Source organism: Panulirus ornatus, chromosome 19, assembly GCF_036320965.1.
Source record: "Panulirus ornatus isolate Po-2019 chromosome 19, ASM3632096v1, whole genome shotgun sequence".
Classification (NCBI taxonomy): Eukaryota; Metazoa; Arthropoda; class Malacostraca; order Decapoda; family Palinuridae; genus Panulirus; species Panulirus ornatus.
Window position 1 is genome coordinate 16,498,499 of NC_092242.1, and position 16,952 is coordinate 16,515,450.

The following is a 16,952-nucleotide window of genomic DNA, read 5'->3' on the forward strand; positions in this document are numbered from 1 at the left end:
ATATGTGTGATTCCCTAAGGAACATCGATCGGACTGATGAGTGTTTAACTCTGCCATGTTGAACTAAGTAATAATGAATAAATGAACAAACATTGATGGTTTTATTCTGTGTGATAAACTTAAACATGTTTCTATCCCCATGGATCATGCAATGTTAAAAGGGTAACATACGATTATTTTCCACTTCAACAGTTGGTTTGATAGAGGCACTAATTTATCAAGTAAAGGGAAAAATGTTTGTAAATTTTGGTTTGTCGGCCAAACACAAAGAACACCATCTATATACCTAAACTAGATTGCCTCAGAGGATAAGATATCCCTTAGCAATTTTGTTTCAAAGAATTCCATAAAAAGATTACTTGATACTGGTGAAAGAAGGTTACCCATCATTTATATCAAACTTCTTAGCATAATGTCTTCCACTGAATTGAGATACACTGTCTCTTATAAACAATTTCATTACTTCAAGAAACACAGAATTTGAAACAGATAAATCAAACTTATCAAAGGCATTAACCGAATATTCTAGGAAGTCATCAAATGAAACTTATGTTATCAAGGATGGCACATCAAAATATATAAGTTTGAAATCAATGTAAACCAAGATATCATTAAGTTTGTAAACTAGATATATATTAATGATATCAGATTCTGATGTATTACCAACTAGTGGGCTTATAAAAAATTGAATCATTTGATAACTTATTTATGACTGAGCCCACTGAAATCACCATGGGTCTTGCTGGATAGTTTGGCTTACACATGGGTAAAAGATGAAAAAGACCCTGGGATGATTATCTTTGATGGTGTAGAATATGAAAAACACTTCCTAGCTACATATAATAATGATAATGATAATAATAATGATGATTAATGGTAATGATGATAATAATGATAATGATGATAATGATAATGATGATAATAATCATGATAATAATATTAATGATGATAATAATAATAATAATAATGATGATAATAAGGGATGTTTGGTTTTACTACTGAAAATACATATGCTCTGAATTGGTCGTCTGTCTATTCTGATTGTAGACATGCCAAGGGTGATGCATGATAATTAACCCCTATACGCAGTTGCCAATAAATCATTCATGTCCTTGATATGATGAAAATTGTTGACTTTAAGAGTAATGTATTTGCTGGAGGATCTGTGTCTGTTTGGCAGAAACGTCGCTTCGGCAACATCGGAGGTGTGAGGAACAAGGATGGAAGAAGTGAGCAGTTATACCTCTGAACAATGCCATTCTGAGGTTCTACGCAACACAACAAGGGTTTGTTGTTATGTTAGCTTCTGATCACTGCAAACCCGAGTCTGATGGTCAATGGCCAGCTGGTCAGCAACCCCGATCCCTCAGCCTACCGCAGTAGCGAGCGAACGAAGTGCCGAAAGGCCCGAATCTGCTGGTAAATTATGAAACGAAGGATATAATACTCACTCATTATAGAGCATTGGTGAAGCCAAATATGGAAAATGCCAAAAAGGTTTTGGTCACCGAGCTTGATCACTGATGAAGATAGCCTGAAAAGAAGTCAAAGAAGAGCAATAGAGCCAATTTCTTCACGCTATTTAAAAGTATCATCTTCTATACATTACAGACTCTGAGAATATTTAGGGGATATTTTTCACAATATACGAACATTCCCGCAAACTAGAGAGGGATGAAACTTCCACTGATAACGGTACTGGCAACATGGCAGAGGTCTTTCAGCATTGGAATGAATTACTATAAGATGTAGTGAATTCGAAAACCATCAATATTTTGAGAGAAAGGCTAGACAAATACATATTGTGTAATTTATATTGTGAGGAAGTAGGCCTATTCTAAGAAGGAAAAAAGTATATATATACTTTTTAAACAATGAGAAGTTTTTCCTGTTTCATCGTTCGTCCCCGGAAAGGGTCACTGCTGTTAGCGTAGGGATCTTTAACGGTCAATTTTTCTCGTAAAATCACCATAGCAATATACTTTTTCGATAGATCATGGTAGATCAGTTTTTTCCCTGCTGGCTGTTGAGCCGGAGGGAGTGGTGGGTGGAGAAATGTCTTTTTGGTTTACGATCCTGTTATTCTCACAGATAACATTCATGACTGCAGGTAAACTCGTCATGGACCATCAGATCTTCTGATATCAGTCCTTCCCATGTAAACCACTTTGGAAATAGGAAGAAAACGAGTAGGCAAAATGAGTGACTTCTTTTACTATTCTGATTTCTTAACGTTGAATGATTTCTGTATTTCTCTTGCATGTATTACTCAGCTACGCGCCACAAATGAGCACATAGAAAGTGCGATGCTAGACTGGATGATGAATAAGTTTCTAAGATGACAGAGTACTAGACATCTAACGTAGCTGGGATACAAGAGCAAGCTATTACCTGTGAGAAATCTCAAAACACTTAACGTCAGAAATATGCAGTACTAAGGGTGTATAAATCCCTTTCCATAAATGCTAACGGGTAACTGCGGGCAAACACACAGACAGACAGATAAACACGTCAGTAAAAACACAGGCAAGTACGTAGACAAACATGGATATACAAATAAACACACACACACACACACACACACACACACACACACACACACACACACACACACACACACACGCAAGGATCACACACAGGCGCTGACACATACATACTTCTGGCTAGCGTCAGGATCATCCACAAGAATATGGGTTATGAGACGATGAAAAAAATCTTTATAGGAGGCTGTCAGTGGGCTAAGTCAAGTGACGTTGGCAGGGTAAACAGTGGGATAGTCTGTAGGTACTGGCTGTGGATGGTGGGCTTTGGTTTCTGTGTCATATTCAACATAACAGCAAAGGAGAAGATGTGTGCAAACGAGGCCATCGTTAGTCTCTGTTCTTGGCTCTACCTCACGAGGGTACGAGACGCACTTGTGTACTAAAGTGAAATAGATCTTAGATCATACATAACCATCTTGATCTTTCCAGTTCGGGAGACATACATCTGACTTAAAAAGTAAAGTGAATCGTATATAACTTTTCTTTGAGATACTGAGGTTAAAGACAGAAAAAGGAAAGACAGAAGAATGAGTAGAGTTAGGCGTCTCATGAAGCCTTCTGCTGGGAGAGAAACTTAAACTCTAAGATTTAGAAATAAGCAAGTGTGGTCTTCTCAGACAAGAACGACACCGAGGAGAACCTTTTCGGACATAGCCTCGTGCATTCCTTCATCAGCGGACAATCCTTTCAAGTGAATCCGACAAACCTCGACTGGTATTTCAGATCACATATTGAGACAGTGAAGGAACAGACAAGATTAAAAGGTATCGAGATAGAAGACCTTATCTAAAGGAATGTTGAGCAAACTTTATCACGCACTCTAAGATTGATCGGGCAGGATCAACGAAAGAATCAATAATTAATATATTAGCTTATGCGTTCATCAGACCTGTTTCAAAGGTCAAGGTTTTATAAATCAGATGTTTCAGAAACGATGAGAATTAAATCACTGTCATCCAGACACTTATTTATGTTAACATTAGTTCCCTAAAATGCAACGGTGTCTTCTAAGGCAACGATTGTAGATAGTGTTGTTCAGTAAGACTCTGGTGTTGTTTTGTATAACAGTTGTAATTTACCAGGATTGCAATGAAGATGGAAAACTACCATGTCAAATTAAGTTGCTTTATTGATGATCTCATTACACAGATTATGACACAAGTCTGTACACCGGAACTGTACAAGATGCAGCGACCAACCCGTGAGGGCTCTGTCGCCACACGCCACGTCGCGGCGCGCCCACGCCAACACGCGCCTACGCCAAGCGTTTATTTCAGGACAAGTTACTGAACTCTATTGAGCATCAGGGTGAAAAGAGGAGAGGAATAGAGGAGAAACGGTCTTCATACATTATTTGGGAGAGAGACTTAGGCGGTTTCGGCAGCAACAATCGGGGCACCAAGGGCGTAAGGGTAAGGGACGGCACCGTAGCCGAGACCGTACTGAGGGATCTGCTGGGTGATGACATCGGTGGAGGTCTTGACGATGGGAGCGCCGGGGTGGTAGGAGACACCAATGGGAACGGTGCGGTGGCCGATTACGGGGGTCTGCACGGCGTAGGCGTGGGCCTCGTTGGTGGAGTAGGCGAAGTTACCACCCAGGCGGTGGCTCTGGATGACAGCAGAGTCGTGGGATGGGGCGCGGTAGACCAGCTGGGCAGAGGCGCAGGCGGCCACGGCGCACAGAATCATCAGCTGTTGGACACACAGGATACTCTTAACTACTATACTTACACTGGCCACCTCAGGCTACCTACTGTTAAGACGTAAGTGATGAACCATCAGCTCACTGGTAATTACGTTATATAACAGGTCATGAACTGTGATGCTGCGGTAAAGTTCCTGTGTTAAGTAACCACGAGAATTGAAAGAGATCACTTTCACTTGTGAACAGAAAAGGAACAAGGCAGAAGCTACTCACAGTCTTCATGTTGGCGGGTTGTGTGGTTCAGTACAGACGATGCACAAAGCTTGTGATGATGAGCAGTGGCCAGCTGCTCCTTATGTAGTGGCGGGGTCGTGACGTCATAGGAGGGTGGGGCCATGCCACACCCGTACTCAGAGTAAGTCCAGTTAGTGTTTCGGGTACGAAAGTATCTTTTTGCGGATGTTCAACCGAACAACGAGGTCGGATCCTACTAAAAACAGCAAATACTGTTGACGGTCCGAATGTGGGATTATGCAATCTCGCACAACTACTTCGTCTCGCCATTTATATGAAATCTCTATCTTTATCGAGAGGTTTTCTTTATGGGAAAATACCAAGCCATATCGAGGATCAGGATGCTGTAGTAGTCTTCCTCATAATCAATGTTCATGTGGCCAGATGTTGCAAACAAGCCATTATTGGTGCAGATACCACCACTTACATTGGTATATTTACGTTATCGGCCACCAAGCAGATTATACTCTGTACATCATATACATGTATACTATGGCTTGGAAATGTGGACTTCTTCAGATCGAGGAGTTCTTTTACAAGACTCTGCTCTGTAAGATACAGACGAGCCAAAGATGGCTTTTCACTTTCAATGTAACCTATTGCAAAAGGAGCCCGGTAACAACAGAAAAAGATTTTATATATATATATATATATATATATATATATATATATATATATATATATATATATATATATATATATATATATATATATATATATACCTCCTTCCAGAACATCTTTTTATTCTCCCTAAAATTTAATGATACTCTCTCACCCCAACTCTCATTTGCCCTTTTTTTCACCTCTTGCACCTTTCTCTTGACCTCCTGTCTCTTTCTTTTATACGTCTCCCACTCAATTGCATTTTTTCCCTGCAAAAATCGTCCAAATGCCTCTCTCTTCTCTTTCACTAATACTCTTACTTCTTCATCCCACCACTCACTACCCTTTCTAATCAACCCACCTCCCACTCTTCTCATGCCACAAGCATCTTTTGCGCAATCCATCACTGATTCCCTAGATACATCCCATTCCTCCCCCACTCCCCTTACTTCCATTGTTCTCACCTTTTTCCATTCTGTACTCAGTCTCTCCTGGTACTTCCTCACACAAGTCTCCTTCCCAAGCTCACTTACTCTCACCATATATATATATATATATATATATATATATATATATATATATATATATATATATATATATATATATATATAAAATCTTTTTCTGTTGTTACCGGGCTCCTTTTGCAATAGGTTACATTGAAAGTGAAAAGCCATCTTTGGCTCGTCTGTATCTTGCAGAGCAGAGTCTTGTTAAAGAACTCCTCAATCTGAAGAAGTCCACATTTCCAAGCCACTGGATGTAGCGCAACCTTGGGTTGAGTGAGTCATTAGAAAAAGGTCCTGGATATATCCCCAAGACTTTCATTGAACTTGTTCTTAGTGTGTGTGTGTGTGTGTGTGTGTGTGTGTGTGTGTGTGTGTGTGTGTGTGTGTGTGTGTGTGTGCGCGTGTGTGAGTACATATGTATATGTGTGCGTATGCTTATGGGTGCGTCCTAATTTTCTCTACAGATTGTAGGGAAGAGGGAGCATCATCCAGACCAGTCTCGTCAGAGAACTTTCACTCTGAGTCCAGTACTTCGCTGCAACTGGAGTTACCGCAGCGTCTTAAGTATGTCTATCCCTTGTATATTAACCTACTGTTCTACGTATTCTATCTCATTCTTGAATTTTCCCTGTAGATGTGATAATTACACGAAAGTGCACTAAGGAACATACCCTATTTCATTTTCCTTGTGGTATATATATATATATATATATATATATATATATATATATATATATATATATATATATATATATATATATATATATATATATATATATATATATATATATATACATATATATATACATATTCATACTAGCTAGCCTTCATCCTTTCCTGGCGCTACCCCGCCCCAAAGGAAACAGGATCACTAATATATATGTATATATATATATATATATATATATATATATATATATATATATATATATATGAATAATGTGTGTGTGTGTGTGTGTGTGTGTGTGTGTGTGTGTGTGTGTGTGTGTGTGTGTGTGTGTGTGTGTGTGTGTGTGTGTGTGTGTGTTTTACTTGAAAATATCCATTTCATTTCGTTTTCCATTTTTTTTGTAGGGTTTATCAAGGACAAACTTTTTGCCACATGGTTAGCGACCTTGGGAGAGGTACGAGACCGCGCTATTACCGTCGTTCAGAACGTAACCTGTGGCATTTGCTCAAACGTTATGATCATTTTCCTCCGAGCATCCACGATTACACTGAAGGAAGAGGTGCTTCTGAAAATCAATATATATATATATATATATATATATATATATATATATATATATATATATATATATATATATATATATATATATATATATATATATATATATATATATATATATATATATATATTTATTTATTTATATTCATTTTGCTTTGTCGCTGTCTCCCGCGTTTGCGAGGTAGCGCAAGGAAACAGACGAAAGACATGGCACAACCCACCCCCATACACATGTATATACATACACGTCCACACACGCAAAATATACATACCTATGCATCTCAATGTACACATATATATACACACACAGACACATACATATATACCCATGCACACAATTCACACTGTCTGCCTTTATTTATTCCAATCGCCACCTCGCCACACATGGAATACCATCCCCCTCCCCTCTCATGTGTGCGAGGTAGCGCTAGGAAAGACAACAACGGCCCCATTCGTTCACACTCAGTCTCTAGCTGTCATGCAATAATGCCCGAAACCACAGTTCCCTTTCCACATCCAGGCCCCACACAACTTTCCATGGTTTACCCCAGACGCTTCACATGCCCTGATTCAATCCACTGACAGCACGTCAACCCCGGTATACCACATCGATCCAATTCACTCTATTCCTTGCCCTCCTTTCACCCTCCTGCATGTTCAGGCCCCGATCACTCAAAATCTTTTTCACTCCATCTTTCCACCTCCAATTTGGTCTCCCACTTCTCCTCGTTCCCTCCACCTCTGACACATATATCCTCTTGGTCAATCTTTCCTCATTCATCCTCTCCATGTGCCCAAACCATTTCAAAACACCCTCTTCTGCTCTCTCAACCACGCTCTTTTTATTTCCACACATCTCTCTTACCCTTACATTACTTACTCGATCAAACCACCTCACACCACATATTGTCCTCAAACATCTCATTTCCAGCACATCCACCCTCCTGCGCACAACTCTATCCATAGCCCACGCCTCGCAACCATACAACATTGTTGGAACTACTATTCCTTCAAACATACCCATTTTTGCTTTCCGAGATAATGTTCTCGACTTCCACACATTCTTCAAGGCTCCCAGAATTTTCGCCCCCTTCCCCACCCTATGATCCACTTCCGCTTCCATGGTTCCATCCGCTGCCAGATCCACTCCCAGATATCTAAAACACTTTACTTCCTCCAGTTTTTCTCCATTCAAACTTACCTCCCAACTGACTTGACCCTCAACCCTACTGTACCTAATAACCTTGCTCTTATTCACATTTACTCTTAACTTCCTTCTTTCACACACTTTACCAAACTCAGTCACCAGCTTCTGCAGTTTCTCACATGAATCAGCCACCAGCGCTGTATCATCAGCGAACAACAACTGACTCACTTCCCAAGCTCTCTCATCCCCAACAGACTTCATACTTGCCCCTCTTTCCAAAACTCTTGCATTCACCTCCCTAACAACCCCATTCATAAAGAAATTAAACAACCATGGAGACATCACACACCCCTGCCGCAAACCTACATTCACTGAGAACCAATCACTTTCCTCTCTTCCTACACGTACACATGCCTTACATCCTCGATAAAAACTTTTCACTGCTTCTAACAACTTGCCTCCCACACCATATATTATTAATACCTTCCACAGAGCATCTCTATCAACTCTATCATATGCCTTCTCCAGATCCCTAAGTGCTACATACAAATCCATTTGCTTTTCTAAGTATTTCTCACATACATTCTTCAAAGCAAACACCTGATCCACACATCCTCTACCACTTCTGAAACCACACTGTTCTTCCCCAATCTGATGCTCTGTACATGCCTTCACCCTCTCAATCAATACCCTCCCATACAATTTACCAGGAATACTCAACAAACTTATACCTCTGTAATTTGAGCACTCACTCATATCCCCTTTGCCTTTGTACAATGGCACTATGCACGCATTCCGCCAATCCTCAGGCACCTCACCATGAGTCATACATACATTAAATAACCTTACCAACCAGTCAACAATACAGTCACCCCCTTTTTTAATAGATTCCACTGCAATACCATCCAAACCCGCTGCCTTGCCGGCTTTCATCTTCCGCAAAGCTTTTACTACCTCTTCTCTGTTTACCAAATCATTTTCCCTAACCCTCTCACTTTGCACACCACCTCGACCAAAACACACTATATCTGCCACTCTATCATCAAACACATTCAACAAACCTTCAAAATACTCACTCCATCTCCTTCTCACGTCACCTCTACTTGTTATCACCTCCTCATTAGCGCCCATCACTGAAGTTCCCATTTGCTCCCTTGTTTTACGCACTTTATTTACCTCCTTCCAGAACATCTTTTTATTCTCCCTAAAATTTAATGATACTCTCTCACCCCAACTCTCATTTGCCCTCTTTTTCACCTCTTGCACCTTTCTCTTGACCTCCTGTCTCTTTCTTTTATACATCTCCCACTCAATTGCATTTTTTTCCCTGCAAAAATCGTCCAAATGCCTCTCTCTTCTCTTTCACTAATAATCTTACTTCTTCATTCCACCACTCACTACCCTTTCTAATCTGTCCACCTCCCACGCTTCTCATGCCACAAGCATCTTTTGCGCACTCCATCACTGATTCCCTAAATACTTCCATTCCTCCCCCACTCCCCTTACTTCCATTGTTCTCACCTTTTTCCATTCTGTACTCAGTCTCTCCCGGTACTTCCTCACACAAGTCTCCTTCCCAAGCTCACTTACTCTCACCACCCTCTTCACCCCAACATTCACTCTTCTTTTCTGAAAACCCGTACAAATCTTCACCTTAGCCTCCACAAGATAATGATCAGACATCCCTCCAGTTGCACCTCTCAGCACATTAATATCCAAAAGTCTCTCTTTCGCGGCCCTGTTAATTAACACGTAATCCAATAACGCTTTCTGGCCATCTCTCCTACTTACATTCGTATACTTATGTATATCTCGCTTTTTAAACCAGGTATTCCCAATCACCAGTCCTTTTTCAGCACATAAATCTACAAGCTCTTCACCATTTCCATTTACAACACTGAACACCCCATATATACCAATTATTCCCTCAACTGCCACATTACTCACCTTTGTATTCAAATCACCCATCACTATAGCCCGGTCTTGTGCATCAAAACCACTAACGCACTCATTCAGCTGCTCCCAAAACACTTGCCTCTCATGATCTTTCTTCTCATGCCCAGGTGCATATGCACCAATAATCACCCATCTCTCTCCATCAACTTTCAGTTTTACCCATATTACTCGAGAATTTACTTTCTTACATTCTATCACATACTCCCACAACTCCTGTTTCAGGAGTACTGCTACTCCTTCCCTTGCTCTTGTCCTCTCACTAACTCCTGACTTTACTCCCAAGACATTCCCAAACCACTCTTCCCCTTTACCCTTGAGCTTCGTTTCACTCAGAACCAAAACATCCAGGTTCCTTTCCTCAAACATACTACCTATCTCTCCTTTTTTCACATCTTGGTTACATCCACACACATTTAGACACCCCAATCTGAGTCTACGAGGAGGATGAGCACTCCCCGCGTGACTCCTTCTGTTTCCCATTTTTAGTTGCACGGACTGTGATCCTCGCTTTGGTTACAAGAATGTTCTTCCGCCCACCAGTGATGCTACTACTTTTGTGAATTAAGAACCATTGCAACACAAACCTGGTGGTAGAGTGACCCGCAGTGTATCGAGGGGAAGTAAATGTTTATAGTTGTGTTACTGGAGTGATAGTTTTCATACATGGTGCTCTGACAAGAAAATAGTGAAATTGGAAAAGAATGTAGCTTAGACGTTGAAGCTTATTCTTTCATTGAAATGTGAACAAAGGGAGCATTTTTTTTCAAAGTGATAGAGATGGAAAGAAAAAAGGTGTTTTTCATGAATGTACTGGAAAAGTTAAGGTCCAGATAAACTTTTGGTCTGTCAAGGCTTTATTATGGCGGATGACCAACTACCTACCCTTATGTATCCAAGATATGGTTGTACTTTGTATAATGAAGACAATTGAGAAGCATCATAAGCTAATATTCCAGTTTCATGATAAGAGAAGTGGACCAAGCAGTATGATACAGTGGTTATATTGATGAAAACTACTATTGACGTTTGTGTAAATAAATTATACATTTCCCTTTTCCATAGCCAGAGGTTGAACCATTATGTGACATTCATGTTCATTTCATTTCAAGCTAGAAGTTTGTTTTCTAAATTATTTCTTACATTTTTCATATGTATATGTATATATGTGTGTGTATGTGTGTATATGTATGTATATATATATATATATATATATATATATATATATATATATATATATATATATATATATATATATATATATATATATATATATATATATATATATATATATATATATATATATATATATATATATATATATATATATTATCCCTGGGGATAGGGGTGAAAGAATACTTCCCACGCATTCCTCACGTGTCGTAGAAGGCGACTAGAGGGGACGGGAGCGGGGGCCCAGAAATCCTCCCCTCCTTGTATTTTAACTTTATATATATATATACATATATATATATATATATATATATATATATATATATATATATATATATATATATATATATATATATATATATATATATATATACACACATATATATATATATATATATATATATATATATATATATATATATATATATATATATATATATATATATATATATATATATATATATATCTTTCTTTCTTTTCTTTCAAACTATTCGCCATTTCCCGCATTAGAAAGGTTGACAGAGGACTGGGCCTCTGAGGGAATATCCTCACCTGGCCCCTTCTCTGTTCCTTCTTTTGGAAAATTAAAAAAAAAACAAAACAAGAGGGGAGGATTTCTAGCCCCCCGCTCCCTCCCCTTTTAGTCGCCTTCTACGACACGCAGGGAACACGTGGGAAGTATTATTTCTCCCCTATCCCCAGGGATAATATATATATATATATATATATATATATATATATATATATATATATATATATATATATATATATATATATATATATATATATATATTGGAAAGGATCACAGTTTTGCGCGTGATCAACATATTCCTATGAGTCCACGGGGAAAATGAAACACGAAAAGTTCCCAAGTGCACTTTCGTGTAATAATCACATCATCAGGGGAGACACAAGAGAGAAATATAAAAGTCAGTTGATATACATCGAAGAGACGAAGCTAGGACGCCATTTGGTAAGCATGTGATTGTCTAAAACATACAACGAGCGTTCATAAACTTATCATTTCACAAATCTTATCAACAAAAAGTTATCTAATTTGTATAGACCATCACTAATATTAAGATTATAATTCTTTGTGTATTTGATAATAGAAGATTCAATGATATTTCTCTTGGTAATAGAGTTAGAGTTAATAACTGGGATGGCGTTACACCACTCAATACAATGATCATAGTTTTTAACATGATTAAACAAGGTATTTGATTCTTGTCCCGTTCTTATACTATATTTATGTTGCTTAAGGCAAACAGAAAGATCCTTACCAGTCTGACCAACATAAAATTTATCACAGTTTCCACAAGGCACTTTATAGATGCAACCAAGAGAATTTTCTGGTGAATTCCTGATTAAGATATTCTTTTTAGAATTATTGTTGCTAAAGGCAACAAATACACTTAAGGATTTATTAGATATACAAAGAATTATAATCTTAATATTAGTGATGGTCTATACAAATTAGATAACTTTATTGTTGATCAGATTTGTAAAATGATAAGTTTATGAACGCTCGTTGTATGTTTTGGACAATCACAATGCTTACCAAATGGCGTCCTAGCTTCGTCTCTTCGATGTATATCAACTGACTTTTATATTTCTCTCTTGTGTCTCCCCTGATGATGTGATTATTATTATTTTATATATATATATATATATATATATATATATATATATATATATATATATATATATATATATATATATATATATATATATATATATATATATATATTTTTCTTTTTTTTTTCAAACTATTCGCCATTTCCCGCGTTAGCGAGGTAGCGTTAAGAACAGAGGACTGGGCCTTTGAAGGAATATCCTCACCTGGCCCCCTTCTCTGTTCCTTCTTTTGGAAAATTAAAGAAAAAAAAAAAATGATGAGAGGGGAGGATTTCCAGCCCCCCGCTCCCTCCCCTTTTAGTCGCCTTCTACGACACGCAGGGAACACGTGGGAAGTATTCTTTCTCCCCTATCCCCAGGGATATATATATATATATATATATATATATATATATATATATATATATATATATATATATATATATATATATATATATATATATATATATATATATATATATATATATATATATATATATATATATATATATATCAGGAGAGACTGGGCACAGAATGGAAAAAGGTGAGAACAAAGGAGGAAAGGGGAGTGGGGGAGGAATGGGATGTATTTAGGGAAGCAGTGATGGCTTGCGCAAAAGGTGCTTGTGGCATGAGAAGCGTGGGAGGTGGACAGATTAGAAAGGGTAGTGAGTGGTGGGATGAAGAAGTAAGATTATTAGTGAAAGAGAAGAGAGAGGCATTTGGGCGATTTTTGCAGAGAAATAATGCAAATGAGTGGGAGATGTATAAAAGAAAGAGGCAGGAGGTCAAGAGGAAGGTGCAAGAGGTGAAAAAGAGGGCAAATGAGAGTTGGGGTGAGAGAGTATCATTAAATTTTAGGGAGAATAAAAAGATGTTTTGGAAGGAGGTAAATAATGTGCGTAAGACAAAGGAACAAATGGGAACTTCAGTGAAGGGGGCTAATGAGCAGGTGATAACAAGTAGTGGTGATCTGAGAAGGAGATGGAGTGAGTATTTTGAAGGTTTGTTAAATGGGTTTGATGATAGAGTGGCAGATATAGGGTGTTTTGGTCGAGGTGGTGTGCAAAGTGAGAGAGTTAGGGAAAATGATTTGGTAAACAGAGAAGAGGTAGTAAAAACTTTGGGGAAGATGAAAGCCGGCAAGGCAGCGGGTTTGGATGGTACTGCAGTGGAATTTTTTTAAAAAGGGGGTGACTGTACTGTCGACTGGTTGGTAAGGTTATATAATGTATGTATGATTCATGGTGAGGTACCTGAGGATTGGCGGTATGCTTGCATAGTGCCATTGCACACAAAGGGAATAAGAGTGAGTGCTCAAGTTACAGAGGTATAAGTTTGTTGAGTATTCCTGGTAAATTATATGGGAGGGTATTGATTGAGAGGGTGAAGGCATGTACAGAGCATTAGATTGGGGAAGAGCAGTGTGGTTTCAGAAGTGGTAGAGGATGTGTGGATCAGGTGATTGCTTTGAAGAATGTATGTGAGAAATACTTAGAAAAGCAAATGGATTTGTATATAGCATTTATGGATCTGGAGAAGGCATATGATAGAGTTGATAGAGATGCTCTGTGGAAGGTATTAAGAATATATGGTGTGGGAGGCAAGTTGTTAGAAGCAGTGAAAAGTTTTTATCGAGGATGTAAGGCATGTGTACGTGTAGGAAGAGAGGAAAGTGATTGGTTCTCGATGAATGTAGGTTTGCAACAGGGGTGTGTGATGTCTCCATGGTTGTTTAATTTCTTTATGTATGGGGTTGTTAGGGAGGTGAATGCAAAAGTTTTGGAAAGAGGGGCAAGTATGCAGTCAGTTGTGGATGAGAGAGCTTGGGAAGTGAGTCAGTTGTTGTTCGCTGATGATACAGCGCTGGTGGCTGATTCATGTGAGAAACTGCAGAAGCTGGTGACTGAGTTTGGTAAAGTGTCTGAAAGAAGAAAGTTGAGAGTAAATGTGAATAAGAGCAAGGTTATTAGGTACAGTAGGGTTGAGGGTCAAGTCAATTGGGAGGTAAGTTTGAATGGAAAAAAACTGGAGGAAGTGAAGTGTTTTAGATATCTGGGAGTGGATTTGGCAGCGGATGGAACCATGGAAGCGGAAGTGAACCATAGGGTGGGGGAGGGGGCGAAAATTCTGGGAGCCTTGAAGAATGTGTGGAAGTCGAGAACATTATCTCGGAAAGCAAAAATGGGTAGGTTTGAAAGAATAGTGGTACCAACAATGTTGTATGGTTGCGAGGCGTGGTCTATGGATAGAGTTGTCCGCAGGAGAGTGGATGTGTTGGAAATGAAATGTTTGAGGACAATATGTGGTGTGAGGTGGTTTGATCGAGTAAGTAATGTAAGAGTAAGAGAGATGTGTGAAAATAAAAAGAGTGTGGTTGAGAGAGTAGAAGAGGGTATTTTGAAATGGTTTGGTCACATGGAGAGAATGAGTGAGGAAAGATTGACCAAGAGGATATATGTGTCAGAGGTGGAGGGAACGAGGAGAAGTGGGAGACCAAATTGGAGGTGGAAAGATGGAGTGAAAAAGATTTTGAGTGATCGGGGCCTGAACATGCAGGAGGGTGAAAGGCGTGGAAGGAATAGAGTGAATTGGAACGATGCGGTATACCGGGGTCGACGTGCTGTCAGTGGATTGAACCAGAGCATGTGAAGCGTCTGGGGTAAACCATGGAAAGTTGTGTTGGGCGTGGATGTGGAAGGGGAGCTGTGGTTTCGGTGCATTATTACATGACAGCTAGAGACTGAGTGTGAACGAATGGGGCCTTTGTTGTCTTCCTCGCGCTACCTCGCGCACATGAGGGGGGACGTGGTTGTTATTCCGTGTGTGGCGAGGTGGCGATGGGAATGAACAAACGCAGACAGTATGAATTATGTACATGTGTATATATGTATATATATGTGTGATGTGAGAAGGAGATGGAGTGAGTATTTTGAAGGTTTGTTGAATGTGTTTGATGATAGAGTGGCAGATATAGGGTGTTTTGATCGAGGTGGTGTGCAAAGTGAGAGGGTTAGGGAAAATGATTTGGTAAACAGAGAAGAGGTAGTAAAAGCTTTGCGGAAGATGAAAGCCGGCAAGGCAGCAGGTTTGGATGGTATTGCAGTGGAATTTATTAAAAAAAAGAGGGTGACTGTATTGTGAGTGGTTGGTAAGGTTATTTAATGTATGTATGATTCATGGTGAGGTGCCTGAGGATTGGCGGAATGCTTGCATAGTGCCATTGTACAAAGGCAAAGGGGATAAGAGTGAGTGCTCAAATTACAGAGGTATAAGTTTGTTGAGTATTCCTGGTAAATTATATGGGAGGGTATTGATTGAGAGGGTGAAGCATGTACAGAGCATCAGATTGGGGAAGAGCAGTGAGGTTTCAGAAGTGGTAGAGGATGTGTGGATCAGGTGTTTGCTTTGAAGAATGTATGTGAGAAATACTTAGAGAAACAAATGGATTTGTATGTAGCATTTATGGATCTGGAGAAGGCATGATATAGTTGATAGAGATGCTCTGAGGAAGGTACTAAGAATATATGGTGTGGGAGGCAAGTTGTTAGAAGCAGTGAAAAGTTTTTATCGAGGATGTAAGGCATGTGTACGTGTAGGAAGAGAGGAAAGTGATTGGTTCTCGGTGAATGTGGGTTTGCGGCAGGGGGGTGTGATGTCTCCATGGTTGTTTAATTTGTTTATGGATGGGGTTGTTAGGGAGGTGAATGCAAGAGTTTTGGAAAGAGGGGTAAGTATGCAGTCTGTTGTGGATGAGAGAGCTTGGGAAGTGAGTCAGTTGTTGTTCACTGATGATACAGCGCTGGTGGCTGATTCATGTGAGAAACTGCAGAAGCTGGTGACTGAGTTTGGTAAAGTTAGTGAAAGAAGAAAGTTAAGAGTAAATGTAAATAAGAGCAAGGTTATTAGGTACAGTAGGATTGAGGGTCAAGTCAACTGGGAGGTAAGTTGAATGGAGAAAAACTGGAGGAAGTAAAGTGTTTTAGATATCTGGGAGTGGATCTGGCAGCGGATGGAACCATGGAAGTGGAAGTGAATCATAGGGTGGGGGAGGGGGCGAAAATTCTGGGAGCCTTGAAGAATGTGTGGAAGTCGAGAACGTTATCTCGGAAAGCAAAAATGGGTATGTTGGAAGTAATAGTGGTTCCAACAATGTTGTATGGTTGCGAGGCGTTGGCTATAGATAGAGTTGTGCGCAGGAGGGTGGATGTGCTGGAAATGAGATGTTTGAGGACAATATG

At 39.3% G+C, this 16,952-nt stretch overlaps 1 protein-coding gene across 1 annotated transcript; it reads right to left on the reverse strand.

Annotated features, from left to right (window-relative positions):
• Positions 1-3,654: 3,654 nt before the first annotated feature.
• On the reverse strand, positions 3,655-4,609 carry LOC139755264 (uncharacterized). The gene is made up of 2 exons (XM_071673385.1): positions 4,464-4,609; positions 3,655-4,237 (listed from the first exon to the last, which is right to left on the reverse strand). Exons 1-2 carry the CDS (start codon positions 4,470-4,472, stop codon positions 3,911-3,913), a joined length of 336 nt encoding a protein of 111 aa, XP_071529486.1. The 5' UTR covers positions 4,473-4,609; the 3' UTR covers positions 3,655-3,910.
• Positions 4,610-16,952: the final 12,343 nt, after the last annotated feature.